Source organism: Scleropages formosus, chromosome 2 (assembly GCF_900964775.1).
Source record: "Scleropages formosus chromosome 2, fSclFor1.1, whole genome shotgun sequence".
NCBI lineage: Eukaryota > Metazoa > Chordata > Actinopteri > Osteoglossiformes > Osteoglossidae > Scleropages > Scleropages formosus.
The window spans coordinates 25,953,252-25,977,394 of NC_041807.1; the positions used below are offsets into that span (position 1 = coordinate 25,953,252).

Consider the following 24,143-nt stretch of genomic DNA (forward strand, 5'->3'; position numbering starts at 1 on the left):
AATTATCAAGATAAAGTATATCCTGCAATCAAAGAGGATCAAGGTCTTGTAGTTCAGGTCTATCAATCCATTCTCCCACATGATACTTCAGGATTGTGAGAAAGAAAGAGAGGAATTACCCCCTACCAGCAAGCATGTGAAATAGTTTCGTTATCTTTTTGAGCTGCCGTGCGGACCGGGCCCCATGTTGGGCAGTGAGAAGCTGGCAGGATTAGACAAGGCGGCAGGGAGTGTCAGGATAGAGAGGGGACCCGGGTCGAGTGTTAATGGCAATGAGGCAGAGGAGAGGGGGCTTCTAAAGAATTCCCCCATTGGTGGACGGAGGGAGCAGACAAAAAAACAATCCAGTCGGGAAAATACTCAGCCTGCCAAGTGCAGTGGAGTGAAAAAAGGAAAAATATAGATTTCTTATGGAGATGTGGTCATGTAACATACATTTGGCTGAAAGAGGAATCAATCTGATTAAATGAAATAGAAGACAAGGGGCTGTTTATCATGATGATTTAAAATGTTTTGAGGAAAACACTGACAATGCAGCGAAACAGAGATAGTTTGGTCCAGTTTGAAATGAGATGGCATCCCTTTGATACTGAGTGCTTAATATTTCAGACACTTTGTGTGGAGTAAAACTTGTTTGTTTTGAGCCTTTTTTTTACCTGTCTGTAGCACCTCTGAGGGCACAAAGAACTGAAAGCTTTGGCACGGTCCCTCGCAGAGCGCCTGACCAGCCCTTTGGGATAGCTACTTTTATGCAAACCCTTCTTAATTATTTCTTTATTTTTTCAGCATAAGTTGAGTGATACCCCATATGAGCACTATTTATCTGTCATATATTTGCAACTGAATGTAAAATCAGTTGTGTTTTTCTTAATTTGATGTATGCAATAATTTCCATTTCCTTGATTATCTCCTGTTTAAGGACTTAGTAGTGTGCTGTGTGACTATGGATCCATATTATTTTGAATCCTAAAGACACTCCTTAGACACTCCATCCTTACCAAAATCCCACTCTTATGATAAACAAGCCAAACCAAACACCATTTTTTGCACATCAGGGGACTGATATACTTTCACGTACTGTTTTTCTCTGGTAGACGAACTCAAAGTTCTACATTTTTCAGACATCTTTTTCCTTTTTTCAGACTTCTTGAAATTGCCGGTCTTTTCCTCAGTTACCTGCCAGCGGTTTCCTTATAGCAGTGAAAACATGCAAAAGTATATATTTTCTTTGTCCCCTGGCTTTGTTTCATGGTCCATATTTTATGCCATTAAAGAGCCTGTGAGCATAACAGAATGGAACATCTTGAATTTTTCAGGGTAAAAGAGAGTAATACAGTCACATTTATTATGTGCAACAACCTTACACACACACACACTGTCTGAACTGCTTGTCCCATATGGGGTTATGGGGAGCCAGAGCCTAACCTGGCAACACAGGGCATAAGGCCAGAGGGGGAGGGGACACACCTAGGACAGGACACCAGTCTGCTGCAAGGCACCCCAAGTGGGACTTGAACCCCAGACCCACTGGAGAGCAGGACTCAGTTCAACCCACTGCACTACCACACCCCCCTACAACAACCTTAGTCTTCTGTAAATTGTCTTTATTCCATACAGTGCATCTTTGATTACTTATTTGGATTGTTTAGATATACAGAACTAAGCATTTTAATTTTTTCTCAAGCTATTGAGAAATGTACATATATGAAGAGAGAAGAATGCTATAATTAGACCTCAGATATCTGAGTTATATAGTTACCATTTTTCTCTCTAATTTGTACTTTATACCCCCTTTCCAGTAAAAAGTATAATTAAACCCATTCATAATCATCACCTCTATTAGTTGAGGGTGAAATGAGGCTGCCACTTAGATGCGTTTGGTCTTGTTGAGTGCAAGCAAGAAGCGGAATAGAGGCTTGCTAGTGATTTTATCAAGACAAACAGTTTGTAGTCTATCGGGACGTTCTCCAACTCCTTCAGTCCAGCCTATTTGCAGGTAAAGCTCCATTGGACGAAGGGAAAGATACAGCTGGATGTGGTGAAGGTCTTTGTCCCAGAACCTTCTCTGCCTTGACAGCTGCTCTGCCTAAATATACATCAAGCCCAGGAGGAATAAGTGATTACTGAATCATAATTCATATGCTTTCCATTCCTCTTGATTTTGATCTGGTGCTTTGTTACATTGTTATTTATGGAACTTCTGGTCCTTAAATGGTGACATTGGGGGACACATTTTTTTCCTCGAAGCTTCAAATTTGTTAGGTTAAATCAGCACCGGATCTGTCTGCGTAGCATCCGTGATCCCTTCACATTTACACTGGTTTTCTCCTACATTTTAAAAACATAAATTTCAGGTTAATTGGTGACGCTTGCAATTTTTTTTAATTATGTGTCATTGTTTGACCTATGATGCCCTGTACTTCCCAGAACTTGCTTGAGGTCCCTATAGTACTGTATGACAAAGTGTTGCTCGAAAAATAACAAATGGTGTAAATCTCAGTATTGAATATATGTAGTAAATAATTCTACAGGAAGTTGAAGGGCAAGGGAAAGTCATTTTGGTTTTCAAAATATGTTTTAAGTAGTTCATACACTCAGGAATGCTGAAAAAATATCTCTGATGTCCACATGTTGAGTGTTTGCGTTGTTTCCAGTATGCATATCCTGATTTGTCTGTTTCCACTTAAAGAACAAAATAACTGTTGATCATTACATGTAGTGATGAGTGAGGAGAAAAGTGATGAGTGAAGAGATTTAGCCAGCATTTTTAATCTTACTCAAATACCCTTACTGTCTGCCTTTCTGTTTATCAGTAATCTGATACACTCATTACAACAGTCTTTCTCCTGAAGTAATGTGATATAGCAAAAAGAGGACTCCAACATGACCCTGATTCCTGACTTCTTAGAGCAAAAAAACAGTCCATGTGGTTTCTCTCTGGTTTGAGTTGATTGACATTGCTTATCTTTTCAGATTCAGCCATTTAGTCAGTATTTTAGGTTAGCACTGTCACAAAATGAAATACATAACTCATAACAAGTCTGTTTTATACTACAGTGTTTCTCTTGATTATCACAGAAATTGCAGCATTCATTTATAGTGAAGAATGGAATGCATTTTCTCCCTCTGAATGTCTGAAGACTGGGTTCTGTCACTTTGAATTGTGAATGGATGTTCATGAAGATTCACTGACCTTATTCATTAGACGAAAATTGACTTGAGAGCTTCGGTGAACAGGTTGAATGACTAGTGTTGCTCTGGATCACAAGGTCTACATGTTTTCGTCCCAGGTGGCTATGTGAGTGTCTTCCTGAAGGCAATGAGATGTAATACCACACCCCTTCTGGAACGTGCAATAATCTTCTGAGTAATAACATCTAGGTGCTACAAAATTGAAGTTAATCACCACAAAGCAATGTGCTCCAACTACCATACAAGCCTCAGATTTGTTCTGCAGGTAAAATATAGACCCACATGCTTCTTTGACAAAAACACAGTGGAATGTGATAGATTCCAAAGAGATGATTTGGTGTAACATCAGCCAGACTGAAAATAGTTTATTACATTGTGCAGGAAAAATTAATTGCATGGCATGCTGTGACTGGGTTTATTAGGTTGTGCCTCCTGCACTAAGGCTGCTAGAAGTATGTTGTTTTCCAGCTATCTATCTGCCTGTCCAGGCCTAGATGGAGTGAAACCAGAAGATGTTCTGCTGTTTATGGGGCATTCATGAAAATGGGCAAAAGATGTGTGATGCCATTCTGCTAATGTAGAACAGTGAACAAATGTGGAGAGGACACATCTCTGCAGAGTGCACCCTCAGGAAACACTCTCCTGCCTTTGGTTGCCCACCAGTACAATTCTCTCACTTCATTCATCAAGATGACAAATAGCCCCAAGAAAGGTGTCCTTCGCTCTAGGAGCTCCTTCTAAGTGGAACACACAAGCCGTCAGACAGGTCTGTCTTCCTCCACGGGCCCTAAGTAAACACACATTTAATGGCTTCTTTAAACAAACCATTGACTAGCCTCTAATATGCCTGGTGATTTCCATCGCCCACCTGAGCCTGTGTGCACAGAGTTGGTATGTGTGGTCCTTGAAATGAAAAGTTTCACCGAGGTCATTCAATGAACCAATGGCCCTTACAAACAGGAGAAAGCTGGAGATCATTATATTCAACACTTTTTTCATGACACCATTTAACCCTATGTTCTACTTTAATGTCACTCAATCTGGACACTTCTGATGATTCACAGGTCTGGAGATTTTTCTACTGCTAATACCAGCATACTATTATTCTACTTCTTTTGACCCCTTTGACCTCCGTGTTCAGCATTATGGAGTCAGTAGTCAGTCTTGCTGCAATTTAAACCAATAGTTGGAACAATAAACAGAGTTTTGTCATCATTAAATGGCCATATAGACCAGCCTTGGCCCTCTTCCCATGTCTAACTCCCATGTGTCTCTGTGGACCATAAGTCAGGACTAACAAGATATAAACAATAGTTAAATTAGCTTTCCCTTGTCAAGCTATGTACCATGGTGTATACACAAGCCTGAACAAAGAGGTTAAAGTCCAGTAACCTCTGTTGCATTTGAAATGTATCTCTGGCCATGAGAATCGTAGGTTACATGAGAAAACAGGACAGCACCTAGAATAGCGGTTAGAGCTGCCAAATTTGTACTTATGTCAAGGATCTAGATCCCACTTAAATCTAAATAACACCTCTTGTAGTGCTCTTTACCAATGCGTTGAGCCTAAACTCATACAGTAAAAAATTTTTATAGTGGGTAGGTTTATGTAAGTAGCTTAACATTTTGTGTTGCTTTGGAGTAAAGCATCAGCTATATGAATGTATGTATATATACAGGTATATATGCAAGAACTCACTACTGTATGCCTGTATAATTACCATGAAGGTCAGTAGGGGCCTTTCCCAGCTGAATTGAGCTGTGCCAGTGATTCCAAGTTTGCAATTTCACAACACAGTCGTTCTTTTTGCAGTATTTTTATGCAGCCACAATGTTTGTTACCTAATTGTGGTTTTGAAAGATTTTCCCTACATTCACTTGGCAAATAGTTTTAGTTAATATCTGCTTGTCAGTACTGGCCTTAAATGTAGCATACAGAATGCTGACCTTGGTATAAATGGACTGGGTTTCAGATTCAGGCCCTATTCGAAACAGAATGAAAGACATGCTCCATACAGTCTTCTGAAAATAAGATAAATATATACAGAAAACTACATTTTTAACTAATTTACCTACTGTTTGTTGATTATTTTGCAGTTGTGTTTGTGTGAAAGCAGTGAATGTTAATGAGGGTCACTCAAAAAGACCTAAAGTCTTGGGGTGATCTCTTTCAGGTCCTAGACCCCCCTGGTCAGTAGGTCCTCCAAAGTGCACAACAGGGCTCAAAAAAGCCTCAAAATCCATCCATTCTCCATACAAAATAGAGCAAAAACTCTATTTTACACATTAAAACATTTTTTTTAAAGACCTCCAAGTTAAGATTAATTGTTACAAGGTAGAGAAGAGGTACTGGATTTTCTGGAAGACAGTTAGACCCTGTCTCTGTGGGTGAGTCGAGACAAAACTTGTCTGCATTTCTAAAGGATGCATGCATGCTGTTAACTGTAATACATCAAGCCACATGAGATGCCTTCCCACAGAGTGGTGACTATGTATCAGTCAATGCATTTTGGCCATCAATGCTTATGAGACACTGCCGCAATGCTTGACAGAAATAGCCTTCAGCAAAAAAACATGTTGAGAGATATATGATGTTCTTGGCTTCTGAAGGGATCCTTCATGTTCTTCATTGCAGTTCCCAGGGCTCCACCCTCTCTCAATATGTGACTGATGGAGCAAGTTATTCTACCAGTGTAGGGTATGGTTTGAAGGTGTGATGATGGGTACAGTCAACAAGAGGGTAAGATGTGTCACCATTAACACAGTGATAACAAATTACAACTCCTTTCTCAGACAGCTACCTCTTTGGAGGCTTCTGTGATTATCTGTTCAGCAAAGGAACAGATTTTTATTTTCTCTCCCCTTGCCTAATTCCAAGACCCTATTTTCCTGGAAGTCAAACTACACTCACGAGAAAGAAAACTAATTAGAATTCACTTTATGCAAACCTCCACAGTTTTTTCTTCTGATTTAATTAACAAGCTCTGCCATGCAAGAAACAGCAAATTGAAAAGTTGAAAATTGTATCCACTTCACCGAGTTAAAAGTTGTTTAAATTATAGTTCCTGCTTCCCTTACCTAGATAAAGCAATGTGCAAATGAGATCTACAACTTTTGAGAGTGAGGTGTGCTTAGTGTTATAAACAGAATGACAAGGAAGCCTTTCCAAACCATTCAGTTGTACCTCCAGCATGATGGCCAAAGGAGGGTAGCTCTTGGTCCACAAGGAGCAGGAGATAAGAAAAAGCATTTTCTGAAGGTGTGTGGAGAGTGGGAATTTAAAGAACATACTAAGGATGCCCAGACATTACTTTACTATATACCCATTCTCTTCAGGAGGAGGGAGGGGTGATTGGCTAGATCGGACTTTTTAGTATAGGCACCAAATAAGAAATCCAAGGCTGTTCCCACATGGTGCTTAATTCAACAGAGCAAACCTTCTTACACTCTCAGACAATCAAGGGACACATATATATTTATCCAGACATTGCTTAGTACTCTAAGGGATGTTGGTTCAAGCCCCAGTCCCTTTTACTGCTGTAATACTCTTGAGAGATATGCTAATACTGAATATTTTAATGGAACGTGATTCCGGACAATTACTGACAAAATCAGTGTATGTGCTTGTGTGTGCATTTCCCTGTGTGTGTGCTGTATTTCTTTTGACCATGTTTTATTGACCTGTCATGGACATTTCAGAGGAAACTGTCCTCTCAAAGAAAACTGTCACAGAGACCAACCTGCTAATCAAGAATGCTGTGGCATAAGTTATGATTTACTTGTCAAAAGCGTTTCCACGTATCTACCCTCTTCATCTCTGAATTGACTTCCTGTGGCTGTCAGTATCAAATTCAAGGCTGGTTACAGCCTACAAGACAGTCAAAGAATCATCTCACTGATACTTACAAGATCTGATCTCTTTCTATACCTGAGTCAAAATGCTGCGCTACCCCACCAGTGGCTGCTTGGTGGTCTTATGTTCAAGGGATTCCAAATTGAAAGTTTATAGGTCCTCTTTAAGTTTTTGCTCCAATCTGATAAAATTATGTTCCCTTATCCCTCAGAACTGCTGAAGCACTTGCATTTAAATGGGTCTCAAAACATCTCTTTCAGACCCACTTCTAAGCTTTCCTAACAGCTACATAAATTTGCATAATTTTGCATTATACCATCTGTCATAATCATGTTTTTATTTCTATCTGACACACTTCGATATGCAGCTGCTTGTTTATTGTGGTGCAATAAACATATGGTATCAGACAAAAAAAAATTTGTCTTTTTGTAATCCTCTATCTGTATGTAACACTGTGTTCTGAAATTTGGGAATGGTAAGCTAATTCTGGAGTTCATTTCCTTGTATGTAGTCTGGTGAGAGCATACATTGTTAAGGACATGTGGCATAGAATATTTCAATATATTTATATTTATTCATTTAGCTGATGCTTTTCTCCAAAGCAACTTACAATGTTAAGGTTACAGTTATTATAGTTATTTACCCATTTATGCAGCTGGGTAATCTTACTGGAGCAATTTAGGGTAAGTACTTTGCTCAAGGGCTCACAGCCAGACGTGGGGAGCAAACCTGCAACTTTGGAATCCAAAAGCACTCCTGCTAACCACCATGCTACCAGTTGGCCAATTAGGATTGTAATTAGAGGGATTCTTGGTGGTTTATCATACCGCTTACTATAACAAACCTTGATGTCACTGCATGTACCTTACAGGGTGATGCCTGTTTGTCTTTTACCTGTGATTGTGGAGTTCTAAATAATCATTACCAGTATACAACACACTTGGATTATCTTAATATGTTAAAGAGAATTATGATTTTTTTGTCTTTACATAGCTGTTGTAATGAGAATGTTTTAATTATGAGCTGTGTTTGTGTGCATACATACTGTAACGACCTGTGTTACTGGGGAGTGTTAGGTTGAGCGGGAAAATAGGTGTATTGTAAACAGCTGAATTCTGGGTAAAATAGAATTGTGTTCAACCACTGTGGGAACTCACAGGGAATATAATGAGGTGTGTGTGTTGGGCAATGTAAGAGGAAGGAAAGTCTGAGGGATGCTAAACAGACTGGGAAGACTAGCTTGAGGTACAAGTGTTGTTATTCTGCTGAATGGTTTTATTGTATTTCTGAAAGATATCAAATCATCCTGATCATTATAGATGTCTTGCAGCCACTGTTGAGCAGTTGAAAACTATAGAAAAAGATTTGTATTTGAATAAGAAGTTAATATTGATAGTATTTCTTATTATTATACTATTCTGAAATAACGGGTATAGTAACTTTACTGAATATACAGTAAACTTCAAGCAGATCATCAAACAATTGCTTGCATGATTGCTAACAAGTTTAAACTGATGGACTGAAAAATTATTTGATTAGATCTCCCTTTAATTTTTTGATTAATGATGACTGATGATTTCATTTGGGAAGTGAGAAATAATAAGGGATACTCATGCTCATTTTTCTCACAAAAGATTACTTGAATACTGCCTTTTGCATTGTGTAGTAAAACATATAAACATTTATCTTTGATTCATTACAGCTTTTTCTCAATTATATGGAGTGCTCAACTAATGTGTTCAATTTAAAGTGGTTTAAATTGTGTGATTTACTCAAAGGACCACTCAGTCAATGTTAATTACATCCATTTTAAATAAGACATCACAGACAGTGCTCCAGAAACATACAGATCTGGATAGATGCAAGAAACAAAGTAATTCAGAACAAATTTAAAAAAAAAAAAAAAAATACTCATTTTACCTATGAAAGGTAATTACACTGATCACTTGTCTCACAGTTGTTCATTTAGCTGATACTTTTCTCCAAAGCACCTTAGTGTTAAGGTACTTACAATCATTTACCAGTTTATGGAGCTGGGTAATAAAAATTGCTTCAGTAAAATTATGTAAGTACATTGCTCAAGGGTACTACAAAGGGAGGTAAGGCTTAAACCTGCAACGCTGGGGTCTAAAGACACAAACTCTAACCACTATAGTACCAGCTTGTTAAGGGATTTGTTGCATTACATGTACAGCTGTTTACTTGCCAGATCTGCAACATCACACTGACACTGGATGCAGGTCCAGGCAAGGACAGTCTCCACAGTGCTGCACACAGGAAAGCAAATTATGCAAACTATGAGGATAAATGAATGAAGGTTTATTTTTCAAAGTCACAATACTTCATCCAAACTGTGCTTTGTGTTTGTGTAAAAAAAAAAAAAAAATTGTAGTAATTTTATTTTCTCCAATGTGCAGATTCTGTAATGGAATTATAGTTAAATCTCTTCAAGGAAACACAGCTGGAAAGATGAATCATACATTGCTATACCTTCCAGAAAATGAAAGGCCACTCAGTATGTCACCTTCTCCTGTTTCCGTCACTATTATTATTCCCAACTCCTCAGAGCTATTGCATAGCCGATGTCTCTAATTAAATGATGTGCTGGATTTTTCAGTCCAAGAATTAGCAACTTCTTTCACAGTTGTTTCAGCTTTTTCCAGCAGTGACTCAGCTGTGAAAATACTGCTCACAGATCTACTTGCCTTCAGAATCCATTCAGTTTAAATGCCATTTGATGCTTTTGTTTATGTTTCAACATTTTCATTCCCAATTCTGAACAGGTCCTGTGGCATTGTAATAGCTCCGCAAGTGATCAAAAGCAAATCCTGTCACCATGTATGTTCATCACAGTAAGCAGATATGAAAAACTTGGAACCAGTTACTGTTGTAGAACCAGACTCATGGTCATGTTTTGTGTTATATAAAATACAGTATTGACCAACTTGCTTCAATTATATTGCTAAGTTTTTTTTTTTTTTCTTTTCTTTTCTCCCTTCTTCTTTCTTGCCTTATACTCCTTTATGCTATATTTGATGGATTAAGGCCTTTTAACCTGAAACCAGGGAACTGTCCATCAAGTGGTTGACTGTTCAGGCCCAAGCAAAATGATAAGCAAAACACTGTGCTAAGATGAACTTGTTTCAAAGTCAGACATGGCTGGAATCAGATACATTATCTAAGACAACACTATGGTCACAAGGGGGAAGAGAAAATGTAGGCAAGATGTTTGAAGATGACTGCAACATACAGTGATCTAATTGAAGCTCAATTACTGTAAAAAGTTGTCCATCTGTCTTAAGAAACCTCAAAGCACATGTGGTCAATTAAGTAAATGTATACTTTTTTTAAAGGTCAGTTCTGCATACTATGATATCATATATCTTTTTTCAAAGGAAGTTTTTTATGGTGAGAGTAGATTTCTTGGACATGTTTGCCTGGGGCAACAGACAATTGAACTTGGCAGACAAGTAGACCTTTTGGCAACGCTCTGAAAAAGGAATCTTTAAGACATCAATGATACGACATGGCAGAGAATAGACTTTCCTTTAGGATTACAATATGCACATGGACTCTAATGCCCAAGGCCTCTTCTTCACATGTTAGATTTAAAGTAAAGCCTGCTGGGCTTTTTGAAGCAGTACACTAATGTTCATCACTATGTCACCCACCATAATACAAAGCCTTGGAGATTCCAGTGCTTTAAGGGTAGCCTGTGCACATTTAAGAAAGTGACAGATCCAGTCCTTTCATTGTTGGCCTCTCTGATTCATCCTACAGGATGAAAATTAAGGAGCCTTAAGCCCAGCATGTCTTAATGTGGGTCTTGAAGTTCTTTGAGTATCATTTCTGTTATCATCTTACTGGTCTTGAAAGCTGTGATTGATTCTGTTGACCAGGAAACTCAGTAGGCTTGAAAACTTGGTTGGACTGTGGGGCACTGTTCTGAAGTAGTTTCATTCGTATTTAGCTAAGCATGCTAAATCATCAGGCATAGAAGACCTGAGGTGTACAGCCAAATAAAGCAGGAACAGAAAGAAGGGAAAATGTTGGAGACAATAAGGCCTGACCGTTTCAAGCTAAGACATAAAGCATTGTTCTATCTGTTACAACTGGTTCTCTGGTTCTCTAGAAAGAAGGGGGTTGATTCCTGTAGACCCCAATGATCTTTAAAAGGGGGGATGGAAAAGAACGTGATAGGATAAAGAGGGAGAGAGTTGGAAACATACACCAAAGAAGTTGGCTGGTATGAATGATCTCTTTTTGGAAAGGCTACGTCTAATTACATCTGTAGCATGTAGCCTGACGTCTATCAGACATCCACCTGTTACTTTCCCCCAGTTCATCCTTTTTAGCTAGACGTGAAACCAATTCCTTGGGTACTCTGTGGCCAGATATGGTAACTACCAACGGACACATGTAGTGCTGACTGAGGACCTTATTATCAAATGTAGGTGTCACCTGGAACATGACCACCTCGCTGCTCTGTAAATTGGTATGGGACAGTAGTAGGGCAGTTTTGAACTCTCCGGCTCAGAGTAGGTTTCATAGAGAGCAGCAATGGACAGTCTGCCTGGAACATACTTCCTGCCCTCTTGACAGGGGTGATTTAAGAGCTGTGGCTCTGAGACTGTTTGCGGCATGGACGCCTCACAGAAGGAGTCGTTTTACTGTCAGGATTGTCATGGATTAAAGTATCTGATGCGGAAGGGTTCTCCTCGGCATCATTTCAACACCTGCACCTGTGCCCTTGATCAGGTTTCTAGGGCACAGTGGCCAGCCTCAAACAGCAGGTGAATAGGAGATGGATAGGTCCAAGGCAGGAATGACCTCAATGTGATAACAGCTAGGGCATAGTTTACACGGCACAGGCAAGAGGTGAGGGGGAAGGGGCCACTTGGCTGGAATTTGTACTTTAATGCTTTGCCAGTTCATAACTTTCATTTTAATGTAGGTGGGAAATGTGATTGCAGTGCTGCCCCGTGTAGGTCTTCACTGCTGGACTTGAGTGCTCTTGTTGTTTAGCTGGAGGATAGCAGGTATATGTACCATGACTGGCAGGCTATAGTGGGATCAGTGTTTCCGGAATAAGCATGCTACACCAGGTTCAACATTATAACACCATCGGGTATGCCATGCTACATGCAGCAACTGAAATATATTGTACATACCGAACAAGATTATATTGGCTACAATGATGCTGTAACATGATGCTTACTGAAAGAGAGCATTCTTTATATTAACAGCTGAGGGAGCATCTGCCTATCAATTAATCACTTTGTTAGCTCCAGTGCAAAAGGGTCATGGCCCCTGAATATAGCATTTTTAACTCGGTAAGCACAGCGCTCAGCCATTTTTTTAGCTGTGACAATGGAAAATTAAGTTTAAGCTCATTGAAATGACACATTTTATTGGAATGACAGCTGCCTTCGTTCCAGTGTTTTTGGCTTGCCAAGCAGAGGGGTATGATTCAAAGAAGGGCAATGGATACAATGCAGATGGGCGTGAGATCCAGATCCAGACAGCAGGCTCTACTGTCTTTTATTAACAAAAAAAAAAATAGGACTGCAGTCCCAGAGCCTTCTGGGAGTTGTAGTCTGTCTCTTGCTGTGCTCCTTTTATCTAGTCCATACATCATTCACAGAAAAAATGGATATTTGATTTTTCCTGTTCATGCCTCTAGTCACTGCCATTAGGCTTACCTTCTCTCTCTAAAGTTTCTATCCCAGAATCAGAGTGTGTGGGGTAAAAGTCACAAAAACTCACACTGTTTTCTTTGTCGTCACATTCATTTTAAAACAGATGTTCCAGCTCAAAAATGCCCTTAAGTGGTTTCTGATCACTCATACTGTCAAGCCCCCTTTTGGTTAGTGCAAGGGGTAAAAGATTCATTTTTCTCCATGGACATGAGGTTGCTCTGTTGGATGTGGTCATATAGGTTCCTCCTACTGGATTTCTCTGTGACAGAAAAGACAGAAGAAAGCAAAAAAAAGGAAGAATGGGGGGAAAAAACCGCAGCAGAGGTAAAGATCCAAAAATTTCAACATAGGTGGCAGTTACTGCGGTCAATGCTTGAGCAATGTTGCCTGCACTAAGAACTATAGACAAACCATATTAGTGAGTGTGTTTTCAGAGTTCATAGTCTCCCCTAAAGATGGTGTGTGAAATTTTCCCATGTGCTCCAGTGTCATAGTGCTGCTGTATTCTTTGCTCCCAGCTGTTAAAGTGCAGACCTCATTCCCCCACCCCACCCCTTCTGCTTCATCCTCCCCTTAAGCCACATTCTAAGATGATCAACATTTTTGTGCATTTGACTTTGAGTTCTGCAGAATCATTATTGTTTCCACAGGTAGCCAATTAAAAAGGCAAGTGGTGTGTTGCAGTCCTACCATTACAAACACTGGACTGATGCTTAGCATGAAAGAGCAATGCCATGGCCAAGAAAATATGAAATAGCAGGCTCAATCCTGTATTTTTCACTATTACTTATTCATTTATCTGGAATAGACATAAGGAAGTTCCTCTACTCCAGAATCATGCTCCTTTGGGCATTCATTTGAAATACTCTCCTTGTCAAGCCAGTGCATCCTGCCAGCAAGCACTTGGAAATGTTAAATCCCACCTCTTAATAACAAATTTCTTGCTATCTGCTCAGCAGTGTTTCCCACAGAGGGAGATACTGTGGAGACACTATTCTCCACAGACATGTTGCTGGTGTCAGATGCAAAGCCTACCATATGGCCACCTTGAATGTGTGGCCCTCTGACTACAAACAGACACTGAAGAGTCAGTGACAGACATGCGGGGTTGACACAAGTCTGTTTTTGTGCCTGTCTCTGTTTGTATGATAGCATGTGTGTGTGTGTATGTATGTGTGCACACACATGCTGCTCATTGGATGGTTCTTTGTGTGGCCACCTCAGACGAGCCATCTGCACATTGTGGCCAAGGAGGGGCATTTGGACTGGAGTTGTGAGTAGTGGGTTGCTGAGAACACAAACACTGTCTTTCCCAGGAGGGATGACATCAATCATTTCACCGCCAAAAGGAAAACTACAAGGGTTTTGACCTGATGTAAGGGATTGTGATAGCTGTCAGTCAAAAGCATGACCTGTAAATGCTGCCAGATTTTGCATTGTTATTAACACACGCACAACACAACCGCTTGTCCCGAGCGGGGTCGTGCCAAACCGGAGCCTAACCCAGCAATACAGGACGCAATGCTGGAGGGGACATACCCTGGACAGGATGCCAGTCCATCGCACGGCACCCCCAGCAAGACTTGGACCCCAGACCCACCACACAGCAGACTCCAGTCAAACCTGCTGTGTCACCGCACCCCCGTTATTAAAACAGATTTCACAAATACACCAACGCTAATAATCAATTGATTCAACCTTGCATTTATTTTAGCGTTGACATGGAACTGTGCAACACAATGTTCAGCAGTGAACTCCTTTCAGTTACTGAACATCTTTCAAAGGTTTTAAAGACTGAAACTGACATGTCTTGATGTCTGCACTTAGATGATACATTAGACAGGCTGCAACCCACTGTTCCCAGAAGTTTGACTCAAAATAAATACCATCTTTCTGCACCTGAATTTTTGAGCCTTGTGGGCATTTAACATTCATAAACGAAAAGCTGGGTTTCTCTGTATTTTTAAGTACATGTAAGGTCTATATGTATTGAATATTAATAGCAATACTCCACCATTATTTTAACAGTGCCTATAGTAACATCACATAAACTAATGTTAGTTTACATTTGTGGTGGGTCAAATGTCTGCTGATCTTAAGAGGGGATGTCAACATTATGCCTGAACAGTCATGAGCATAGAAAAGGAGATTCAATATTAAACAGGGCTTTAAGGTGTCAATAACCATGCAATAAATGATCTTTTCTGCTCAGTGAGAGGAAAATCAAAAGCATACAGTCATATCCATTTATAACAGTGAATTTGGATTCATGAAAAATATGTGATTTGCCAACAAGATGGAACAGATTGAGATATGTTACCTCAGCTGCCTCTGAACAAGGGTGGGGAGTGTTGGGTGTGGATTTGGAGCATGGCTCACAATCCAATTAACTGACATTGGAGTTTTGTGAGTTGAAAAGTTTGGCACCACTTTAATTTCCAAGTTTGCTTCCTGCAATATTTGTTTGAGATTGCGTGGAAGCAACATAATGTGGAAAAACTGAGCGCACTACTGTTTTCATGGTTTTTGGAAGAGCCCGACTGCAAGGAATATATGTGCTTATGGCAGCACAGTGGCACAGCGAGTAGCGCTGCTTTCTCACAGCGACTGGGTGGTGCAAGGTGAAGTGGGCTTGTTCCCTGCTCTGTGTGTGTGCAGTTTTCATGTTCTCCCCATGTCTGTGTGGGTTTCCTCTCACAGTCCATTGACATGTTCTTCAGATTCACCTGTAGCGTGTGAGTGACAGAGAGAGTGTGTTCCACTGATGTATAGATGAGTGACCCAGTGTAAATAGCGTATCTAGCAGTGTAAGTCACCGCGGTGAATAAGGTGTGTGGGCTGGTAACACTACATTGAGTTCATTAGAAGTTGCTTTGGAGAAAAGTGTCTGCTAAATAAATAAATGTAGTTAAAAATGCTTAAGTTGCTTTTCTCTTGGGTGACCTGTAGTATTCAGAAACATTCACATACAACATATCAATCTGACTCCAGAACAAGCGTTGTGTGTGCTGTATTCAAGCCTCTACTTCAGTGATCATTCAATCAAGTCTCTGTTAGCAGTTCATCAAACCGACTGCCCTGTTTGCATTTACCAGAGCTGAAGTCCACTGGAACAGCCCACCACTTCTCCTTCTTGCTCAACACCACGGACTACCGCATCCTGCGTATGGATGAGGACCATGACCGCATGTATGTCGGCAGCAAGGACTACATCCTCTCCCTGGACCTGCATGACATTAACAAGGAGCCGCTCATAGTAAGAGGCCTTCCTTAGTCCCTCACACACTGGTGTTAAACTGGCCGTGGGTCAGAGCCGGCAACACACTGGTTGATGTCTGCCTTCTTGTCTGAGTGACCTCCTGTACGTTCCCCATTCATTTTTCCCTAAGCAAATAGTGGTGAGCAGTGGAAAAGCATTTTGGATGTGATGGGTCCTCAGGGACTAATTAGACACTGGATGGATAATGGTATAGCTAATCCAAGACACATAAAACAAATTCATGTGGGCCAAGTGCAAGATTGTAACTGCCTTTGTGCTAATGCTCCAGAATGACTTTGTCTCCATCACAGATCCACTGGCCTGTGCCTTTGCAGAGGAAGACGGAATGTGTTTTGTCTGGAAAGGACACCAATGTGAGTTTGTCTAATTACCCATTTTGTGCATAATAATATTTATTTATAATGTGCTGTCATTTTTCAGAAACTCCTGTTACACCTTGTGCCAGGTTGATTTTACTGGAGGAAAAAAATGGGGTTTAAATTCTCTTTGTGGTGAAGAGATAGATACAGGGAAAATTGAACAGAAAAGTGTGAATGTTCTGACATGAGCGAGCTGTATGGAAATGTGCAGAAGGCCTTAATCCTCCTCACTTGCTTTACTTGGTTCATACACCTTGGGGCCTCAGTGTAGCCAAGCTGGCGACAGGCCACATCTGGTGAAGCTGTGCTCTGCTGTAAATGCTACCCTGGGAGAGAGCGGTGCTGGGGAGTTTTTAATGACCACACTCCCCTGCTGACACTGGGACTATGGGCCTCTGTTTATACACATGGAATGTTAATTGAATTTCACCAGGTCTCACTACTTCATGTAACCTTCAGTGTTTTCTGAATCACATGATGCTTCTTTATTCATTTATTTTTCTTAAATTAGCAAGCTATACATTGCATGTTGTTGATACATTAAACTTATTCGCTGTCAGAATTCTGAAAATTTGCTTACAGAAACTGGTAAATGTAGAAATTATATGGGTCAAGGGTTGCGCATCTGAGTATTTCTCCGACTGAGTAGATTTACACTTAGCATGAACTGTATATTATAATCCAAGACTGTTGTTTTAAGATGTGGTACTTGGGCACTAAATTTACAGTCATGTGCTAGTCAGGTAACAGGAACCAGACAAACACAGATCTGGAATGTTAAATACTGTAATGATGAATACAGTGTTAGGTTCAGCAGTGGCACATCTTCTGTTAATAGGTTTTTGGCAAGTCCATGATCTGATTTAGTGCCCTTCTAACTTTCTAAGGAATGTTTAAAAGTATAAATTGCTTGAAATTTACATTGCGAATGTGAGTGTGAGAATGTCCAAGTGTCCTAGAATTGTGATTCTGCGGTGTTACAGCAGAGTAATAAAATGTTGGAGCAGATTACTGAACTTAAAGCTGAACATAGTTTTAGCTGTTTTAAAACTTGATTTCTTCCGGAATGCCTCAGCATATCAACTGAGTACGAAAAATCTGTTTTTTTCTTCACCTAGGGAGAATGTGGGAACTTCATTCGCCTGATTGAGCCATGGAATCGTACTCACTTGTACGTCTGTGGAACTGGGGCCTACAATCCTGTCTGTACCTACGTAAACCGAGGACGTAAAGCCCAGGTAACCACTGTCGGGTGTGACGACACTGAAACTGAGTTACGCCAAGAACTTTGTCATAAAAAGGTAAATGCTAAACTTCCAAAAGGACGCAGAATCTGCAGTAGGAGGACTGCCACGGCCATCTGGAAGGTGTCCTTGGAGCAGAATCCCAATGTTTATGACAAGGACATTTAACATGTACAAAGCTTTGAAAACAAGTTTAACAAACAGTTTACAGGAAGCCCATTTTTAACCCTAAGATGTATCTATCTATGGCCCCTTAGCAAATGACATCTAGTGGATAAGTCTGCATTTCTCTCCATGTAATATGTAGCCTTCTGCTCGTCGTGAATTTTATTTTTCAGTGTTAACACTCATGTAGGAAATTCAAATTTAAATGATAGAATCAAGTAATCTTTGAAACACTGTCTGACTGTGAGAAACATTTCCTTTCTTTTCTGAGAATAACTATCTTTTGAGCAGCAGTTATGAACATTAATCAAACGACATGCAAGACACAAGCAGACGTGCTTAGGTCCGTTGTCGTCCTGCTATTTTGTCTGCTGTAACACACCTGAAAGCTGAGGATTCTATGTTGTCATTGTATGAGATGATCTACGGTATAACGTCATTGGTTTTTTACTGATTTCCAGATGCCAGCTTTCCCACTGTACTTCTCTTTTACACTTCAAGGTTTCTGCTACTGTGGTGGAATGATGAAAGTTCAGGGGAGGATGCTGAGTACAAGATTCTCTCTACAGCACTGCTTCTGTTACCTTTACTCCTAAGTTGATCCTTAGTTTCCTTTCCTCAGAGTAATCCATACTTGTGAGGAGGCCAAATACACTATAGACCAGCAATTCTACTGCACTAAATGAAGACCATCTTCCTTGTTCCATTTTCTTCTTCTCTCCTTTGTCCTCTTGCCAGTCTGTATATTACGGTCACGTGTGAGAGACATTAAACCAAAGTCCTCTCATCTTCCCCCTCAAATTTTCCTTTACTTGCCCTCTTCACCACCTTTTGGGTGCCATTGCAGCAAATGTCCTTAATGCCTACTTTGTATTATGTACTTAAACTCACTGATTCACTCCAGTATTCTTCATTGAGTAGTTTTTGTTTTCATTGTTATTTTCCTTTTCTTTTCTTAATTAAAAATATTTTTCCCAAATGTCTGCCAGGTAGTGAATGAAAAACAAAAAGGGAAAGGAAATAATTTAGTTAGAAAGTACAGTTTTTCTTATGATGTTGCTGCTTTGCAAAGGATCTGATGTAAGAATTCCAGAAGTTTTAGCTTTAGCTTGAGATCCCATTTTCTTTAATCACTTGCACCTGTTTCTACAAGTTCGGTGCCAGTGGAGTCAAATGACTTTGCCATATTAATGCAGCAGAGCATCATTGCCGCACATCCACTGGTTATGATCACCTATTATTTCTAAAGTAATAGTCCAGCTCTGGGTTTAGTATCTTTTTCCGCCATCTAGACAAACCTCAAAAAAGTACATAAGTGAATTCTGTGCTTTCAGCTTTCACAAATCAAGAATCACCTTTTCTATCAATGGACATGTGGTTATGATATATTTTGTATCGTACTGTCTTCATTTTAAATGGACGTTTTTCTCATTATTTGTCTATATACTTGTGAAATAAAAGTTCTGACAGCATGTGAAATGTGAATACACAGAACTTATATCCAGACAGGAAACCAAGTCTTCCATCCAAGACAATGGAGATGCTTAAAAATGATCTCTGTCCAGAAGGCCAGAAGTTTCAGCAAAGACCAGCTTCGCTGTCATAAAGCATTTTTATAAGAGGGGAAAAACACTTTCAACCTTATAGACACAGAAGGTTCTGCTGATCTTTTTTGCTGATGTTACACATCTGTGGTCAAGTGTGGTGGAAGTCAGCTCCACAGAATCATGATTTCCATGTTTCCTGTTGCATTACTGTCTTTGGTTTTTGACTCAATTAGAAAACGTTCTCATTGATATGTTCTTTCCTTGAGGCAATCTGCCTTGGTCAAAAGGACAGTGGTGTCTGTGCCAGATTACCTCTGTCTGTTGCCATCTCATGTCAGAGGAAGGTGGTAATTACCCACGTGTGTCATGTCCTCTATTTTAGACGGCTCTTCATCTGCAGATGCCTCAGTCTGGAGGACGGACAAGCCGTGCCGCGGACTTCACCACAACGGTTAAGCCAATGGGACCAGAGGTGGGATGTGGGTTTGGAACAGGTGGCCACCCTGGGCAAGCTTAGTGGCCCCTGAACTCTTGTTCTGAAGGAAATGGGGGTTTGGCACTCTCAGCCTCTATCATTTGAAGCTGACACTCTCTTTCTCTCAATTGGAAGCAGCTCTTTGCCGCTGGTTCTCTTCTTTCTCTTTATCACTTCTGCTTTACCTAACATATACTCGTTGGACAACGTCCCGAATCAAAACCAATCACCTTCTTTTCTTGTATCTTCAAACTGTGCATTGCCATTGATTTATTTTTCCTGTTTAGAAATGATTTTCCTTTGCTTTATTTAATTTTTCTCTATGCTTTTTTCTGATTAGCCCTCTTCTTATTCTTTTCTTTCCATGGCTAATTTATTACAGCCAAAGTTGTACAGTCATTTCACACTTTGAACTACATGTTAGTCTACATAAATGTGAGAACAGTATCCCCTGATGTGCTCATACTAGATTATAACCTTTAAGGATAATCTGTTAATCTTATGGAAATCCTGTGTTAATTAGATGTTCTCACAGATGTTGTTCAAATCCAAACATTTCTTATGTAACAAAAACATATCCATGTTGAAATGTCAGATGTGATTTTAGCTATTATCCAGAGTGTGCATACAGCCTATGAGGCACCTCTGTTTCATGACAGACAGTGATCTCCATTGCAGTTTAGTTGTTCAGAGAGTCATCTGCAGACAGTGTGGTCAAATATTCAGTCAAGCCTGGAGAAGAACTACGGTGTCTGCAACATCAAAGGCTGAGGGATCCCCCAAAGTCAATTTTAATTAAATTCCGATTGAAACCAAATAACGAACATGAGAGATATATCCAAGAAGTGTCTGGCAGACAGTCGTCTACTCTCACATACGAAGGTGGACGGTGATGCATCTCTTGCATGGATCAAAGAGTAATTATTGATTATTTTGAAGCTGTGGTGTATGTCAATAGAATTCATCCCTGTAACCTAATACTTGTTATTTATATTAATGTCCACTCCTTAAGGCTCCCCAGCTAGTGTAGATATATCAGTCCTCTATTTCCCATTGAGTAATATTTAATTAACAGCTTTCAGATGCCAGCACAATATAGCCAAGAATGTGTGTGAGAGGAGAACAAATATTGCAAAAACTTTGCAAGTTTTTCTCCCGTCGCTCTATTTTTTCCAGAGTCCACGGAGTGTATCCTAAACATAATAATGGTGTCCATTTCTAGTTTTTAAGTGGATAAAATCCTTGCCCTTGTCTCTGTCTCACATTTCTCTGCATATTCTCTCCACAGACTGCCTAGAGATATTATGAAGTTCCAGACAGAAGTTGTTATTGTTATGGTATCGCTTGGTAATGACTGACAGGTGGTTTTTTGTGCTCTCTTTTTTTTTTCACAGGAATACATTTTCCGGCTGGAGCCAGAAACACTGGATTCTGGAAAGGGGAAATGTCCCTATGACCCAAAGCTCAACAGTGTATCTGCACTGATCAGTGAGTACTAGAGGTCTGGGATTATATGTACCTTTAGAGACTCAGAGGGCTATATTGTGAACCATTTGTCCTGAATAAGCTCTGTGTTTTCTGTTCCTCCCTGGGATGCTCAGCAGCATCAGAAGTGAACACCTTGGGATCCTCTTAAAATCTGATCCATTCTTATTCCTGAGAACTGCAGACTAGGCTTTGACATATTAACACAATCCAGTCAAACAAGGTGGGGCAACACAGTCTAACAAGAAGAGTAGAAAGAAGTCTGCCACTTGTCCACTGCAATCAGTGTCAGTGGTTTATTTCAGGGACTGCCGGGGATCACACAGCATTATCTTTATCTTCTAAAATAGGATACAGCAGCGGGATTAAAGTAATATAAATTAATTGTTAAAGAATACAGGTTTTAATTCAGATTATCCTTCTCACTGGCTACCCAAAAAACTCTTGTATAGCCTTTGACTATAGCAGAGAAGGTCAGCAAACAACTGCCTCTCCTTCAGTACAGAATCTCAAATAATAGTTTTTGTCTTTTCTTGTCATCTCACCATTTCTTTTCATCTCTGCCATGGTTGTCTTGAACTCTCAGTTATTTTTGTGTTTTCAAGCCCTATCTCCCAATTAGCTGTAACTTCCTTTTGAAGAACTTGCCTAGCTGTGTCCATTAGTTTCAGTGGCAGCCTATCCTTGTTTGTACTGCTCAGTTTCTGTCCCTTAGTGTACACCACGAGTGTGTGTGTGTGAGACAGAAATCCCAGTGATGACACCCTGCAAGAATGTAGCTGCATTTAGGGATTTATGCCAAGGGTGTGAGTGGTTAGATATCAAAGGGACAGAGAAGCTGGCTCCTCTGTGAGGATCCCATGTCATGAAGATGATTTGTTCCTTCTGATCATTGAGCTGTCTCTGCTTCTTTCTCTCTACTTCTCTCTGGCAGATGGTGAGCTCTATGCTGGAGTTTACATTGATTTCATGGGAACAGATTCTGCTATTTTCCGAACTCTGGGCAAGCAGACTGCCATGCGGACTGACCAGTACAACTCCAGATGGTTAAATGGTATAACTTTGCAACAGTCTCATTTTCTTGGGTTTTAGGTTTTTTCAGCTAGCTGATACCTTTGACCTTTAAAACATGCTATCTTAAAAATGATCATAGTACGCACAAGTGAAATGCATCTCTATAGAGAGTATGTGGATAAACACTTAACACGTTCAAATGCTAAGCCCATATGCACTTAGACAGGTTCACCTGGAAATTGCTGAAATGAAATTGCAATGAATGTAATTCAGAATAGGTGAAAATTTACATTGTGTAAGTTGTTTTAGATCAAATAAATAATGCTTGATTGAATCACAGCATGCCCTCCTTGCACTGAAGCAGTTAACCATGGATAAGTTGACTGTAGTACTGTTCACCTCTGTTGTCCCTGAACTGATTCAAAGACCTGTCTCATCAGCATTCACAGTGATATTATAGCATGGTAATACATAAGCTTCCATGCTAGTACTTTTAAATAGCAACATGGACAAGAGCTATACATAGTATACAGTGGACACACCCTGGCCAATGGCTCTCTTAGCTGATCAACTGTGAGTGGGTAACCTTCCATCAGGGGGTTTTAAAACTGTAAACTTGGTCAGAGTGGGCTCCAATCTTAAGTTCTTTATCCAACCTTTTCCCCTCCCAGCCCGTCTACCTGAGTTCTACTTCCCATGTGCTGTGCTAGTGAACCCCTTTCAGATGTCATTTAAGGGTATTGCTTTCCATGTGCATCTTGATCTTGAAGTTTATTTTTAAACCATGCTGCAGGTGGGGCATCCTGGTCAGTTTGTTTGATCTTTCTTTCCAGACCCATGTTGGTCATCATTGTTCCAACCTGATAAAAAAAAAAAAAACAAGCAGTTGTAGACCTTTAAAGCTCTGTGGAAATGCTGAAGGTGAACAGCCTTTGGACCATTTCTCAGAAACATTTTCCTATTTAAATGATCATTGTTCAACTGAAAGTCAAAACAACTTAAGAACACTGCCACAGAACCCTTGAATAAAAGTACTGTGAGACAGTCTTGTTCCTTCTTTTTGACATATTTCTGCATCAAGGATTGTGCGTTCTGCTGGATTCCGTTCGTGATAATCTTACACTGCTGCTCACTCTTTTCGCTGTGTCTCATCCCACTTTGTATTTCCTCCAGATCCCTCATTTGTCCATGCACACCTCATCCCTGACAGTGCCGAGAAGAATGATGACAAACTCTACTTTTTCTTCCGAGAAAAGGCTTCGGACATGGGCCAGAGCCCCGTGACACAGTCTCGTATTGGACGGATCTGTTTGGTAAATTCTGGGATGGGTGGCTCAAATTCAAGCTCCATCTCATTGGTTCTCCTTGAAGTAGATATACTGTACACACAGTGTTACATGAAAATCTAAATTTGCATGTGCACAATAATAAGATATATTATCATTTATTCCTTGGTCAAATCAGACATGTTGTTAAATGAAACTTTGAATTCTCATATGTTGAAACATAAGATAAACCTTCATTCTGTCTTTGGTGTAGCACTGCAGTTATTGTTTGGGTGTCAGAGACATATTGAAATTTATCTAAGAGTTCTCTGTAGTAAAGCTTGTCACCAAGCAAAGAAGAGACATCATCTCCCACCCACTTTGAACTTCTGACCACTAGTACCTATCTGCCAGATGGGTAATAGATCTGAATTCTAAGGGTGCTGGTGTGGAAGGTACAGTGACCATGGTACAAGAACAGCCCCTGTGACCCTTCCCTAGATACAGTGACTCACTACAACATCACAATGAAAACACAGCCACCCAATTCCTCCCCTCCCAGTGT

The 24,143-nt window shown here is 40.1% G+C and overlaps 1 protein-coding gene across 1 annotated transcript in view; it reads left to right on the plus strand.

Moving 5' to 3' along the window:
* sema3fa (sema domain, immunoglobulin domain (Ig), short basic domain, secreted, (semaphorin) 3Fa) overlaps nt 1-24,143 on the plus strand; it is a 66,738-nt gene that overhangs the window by 28,627 nt on the left and 13,968 nt on the right. The window contains exons 3-9 of the mRNA XM_018756760.2: nt 15,840-16,000; nt 16,315-16,377; nt 17,502-17,621; nt 19,722-19,811; nt 21,209-21,302; nt 22,234-22,353; nt 23,487-23,626. Coding sequence (XP_018612276.1) covers nt 15,840-16,000; nt 16,315-16,377; nt 17,502-17,621; nt 19,722-19,811; nt 21,209-21,302; nt 22,234-22,353; nt 23,487-23,626 — 788 coding nt within the window. The remainder of the gene's footprint in view (nt 1-15,839; nt 16,001-16,314; nt 16,378-17,501; nt 17,622-19,721; nt 19,812-21,208; nt 21,303-22,233; nt 22,354-23,486; nt 23,627-24,143) is intronic.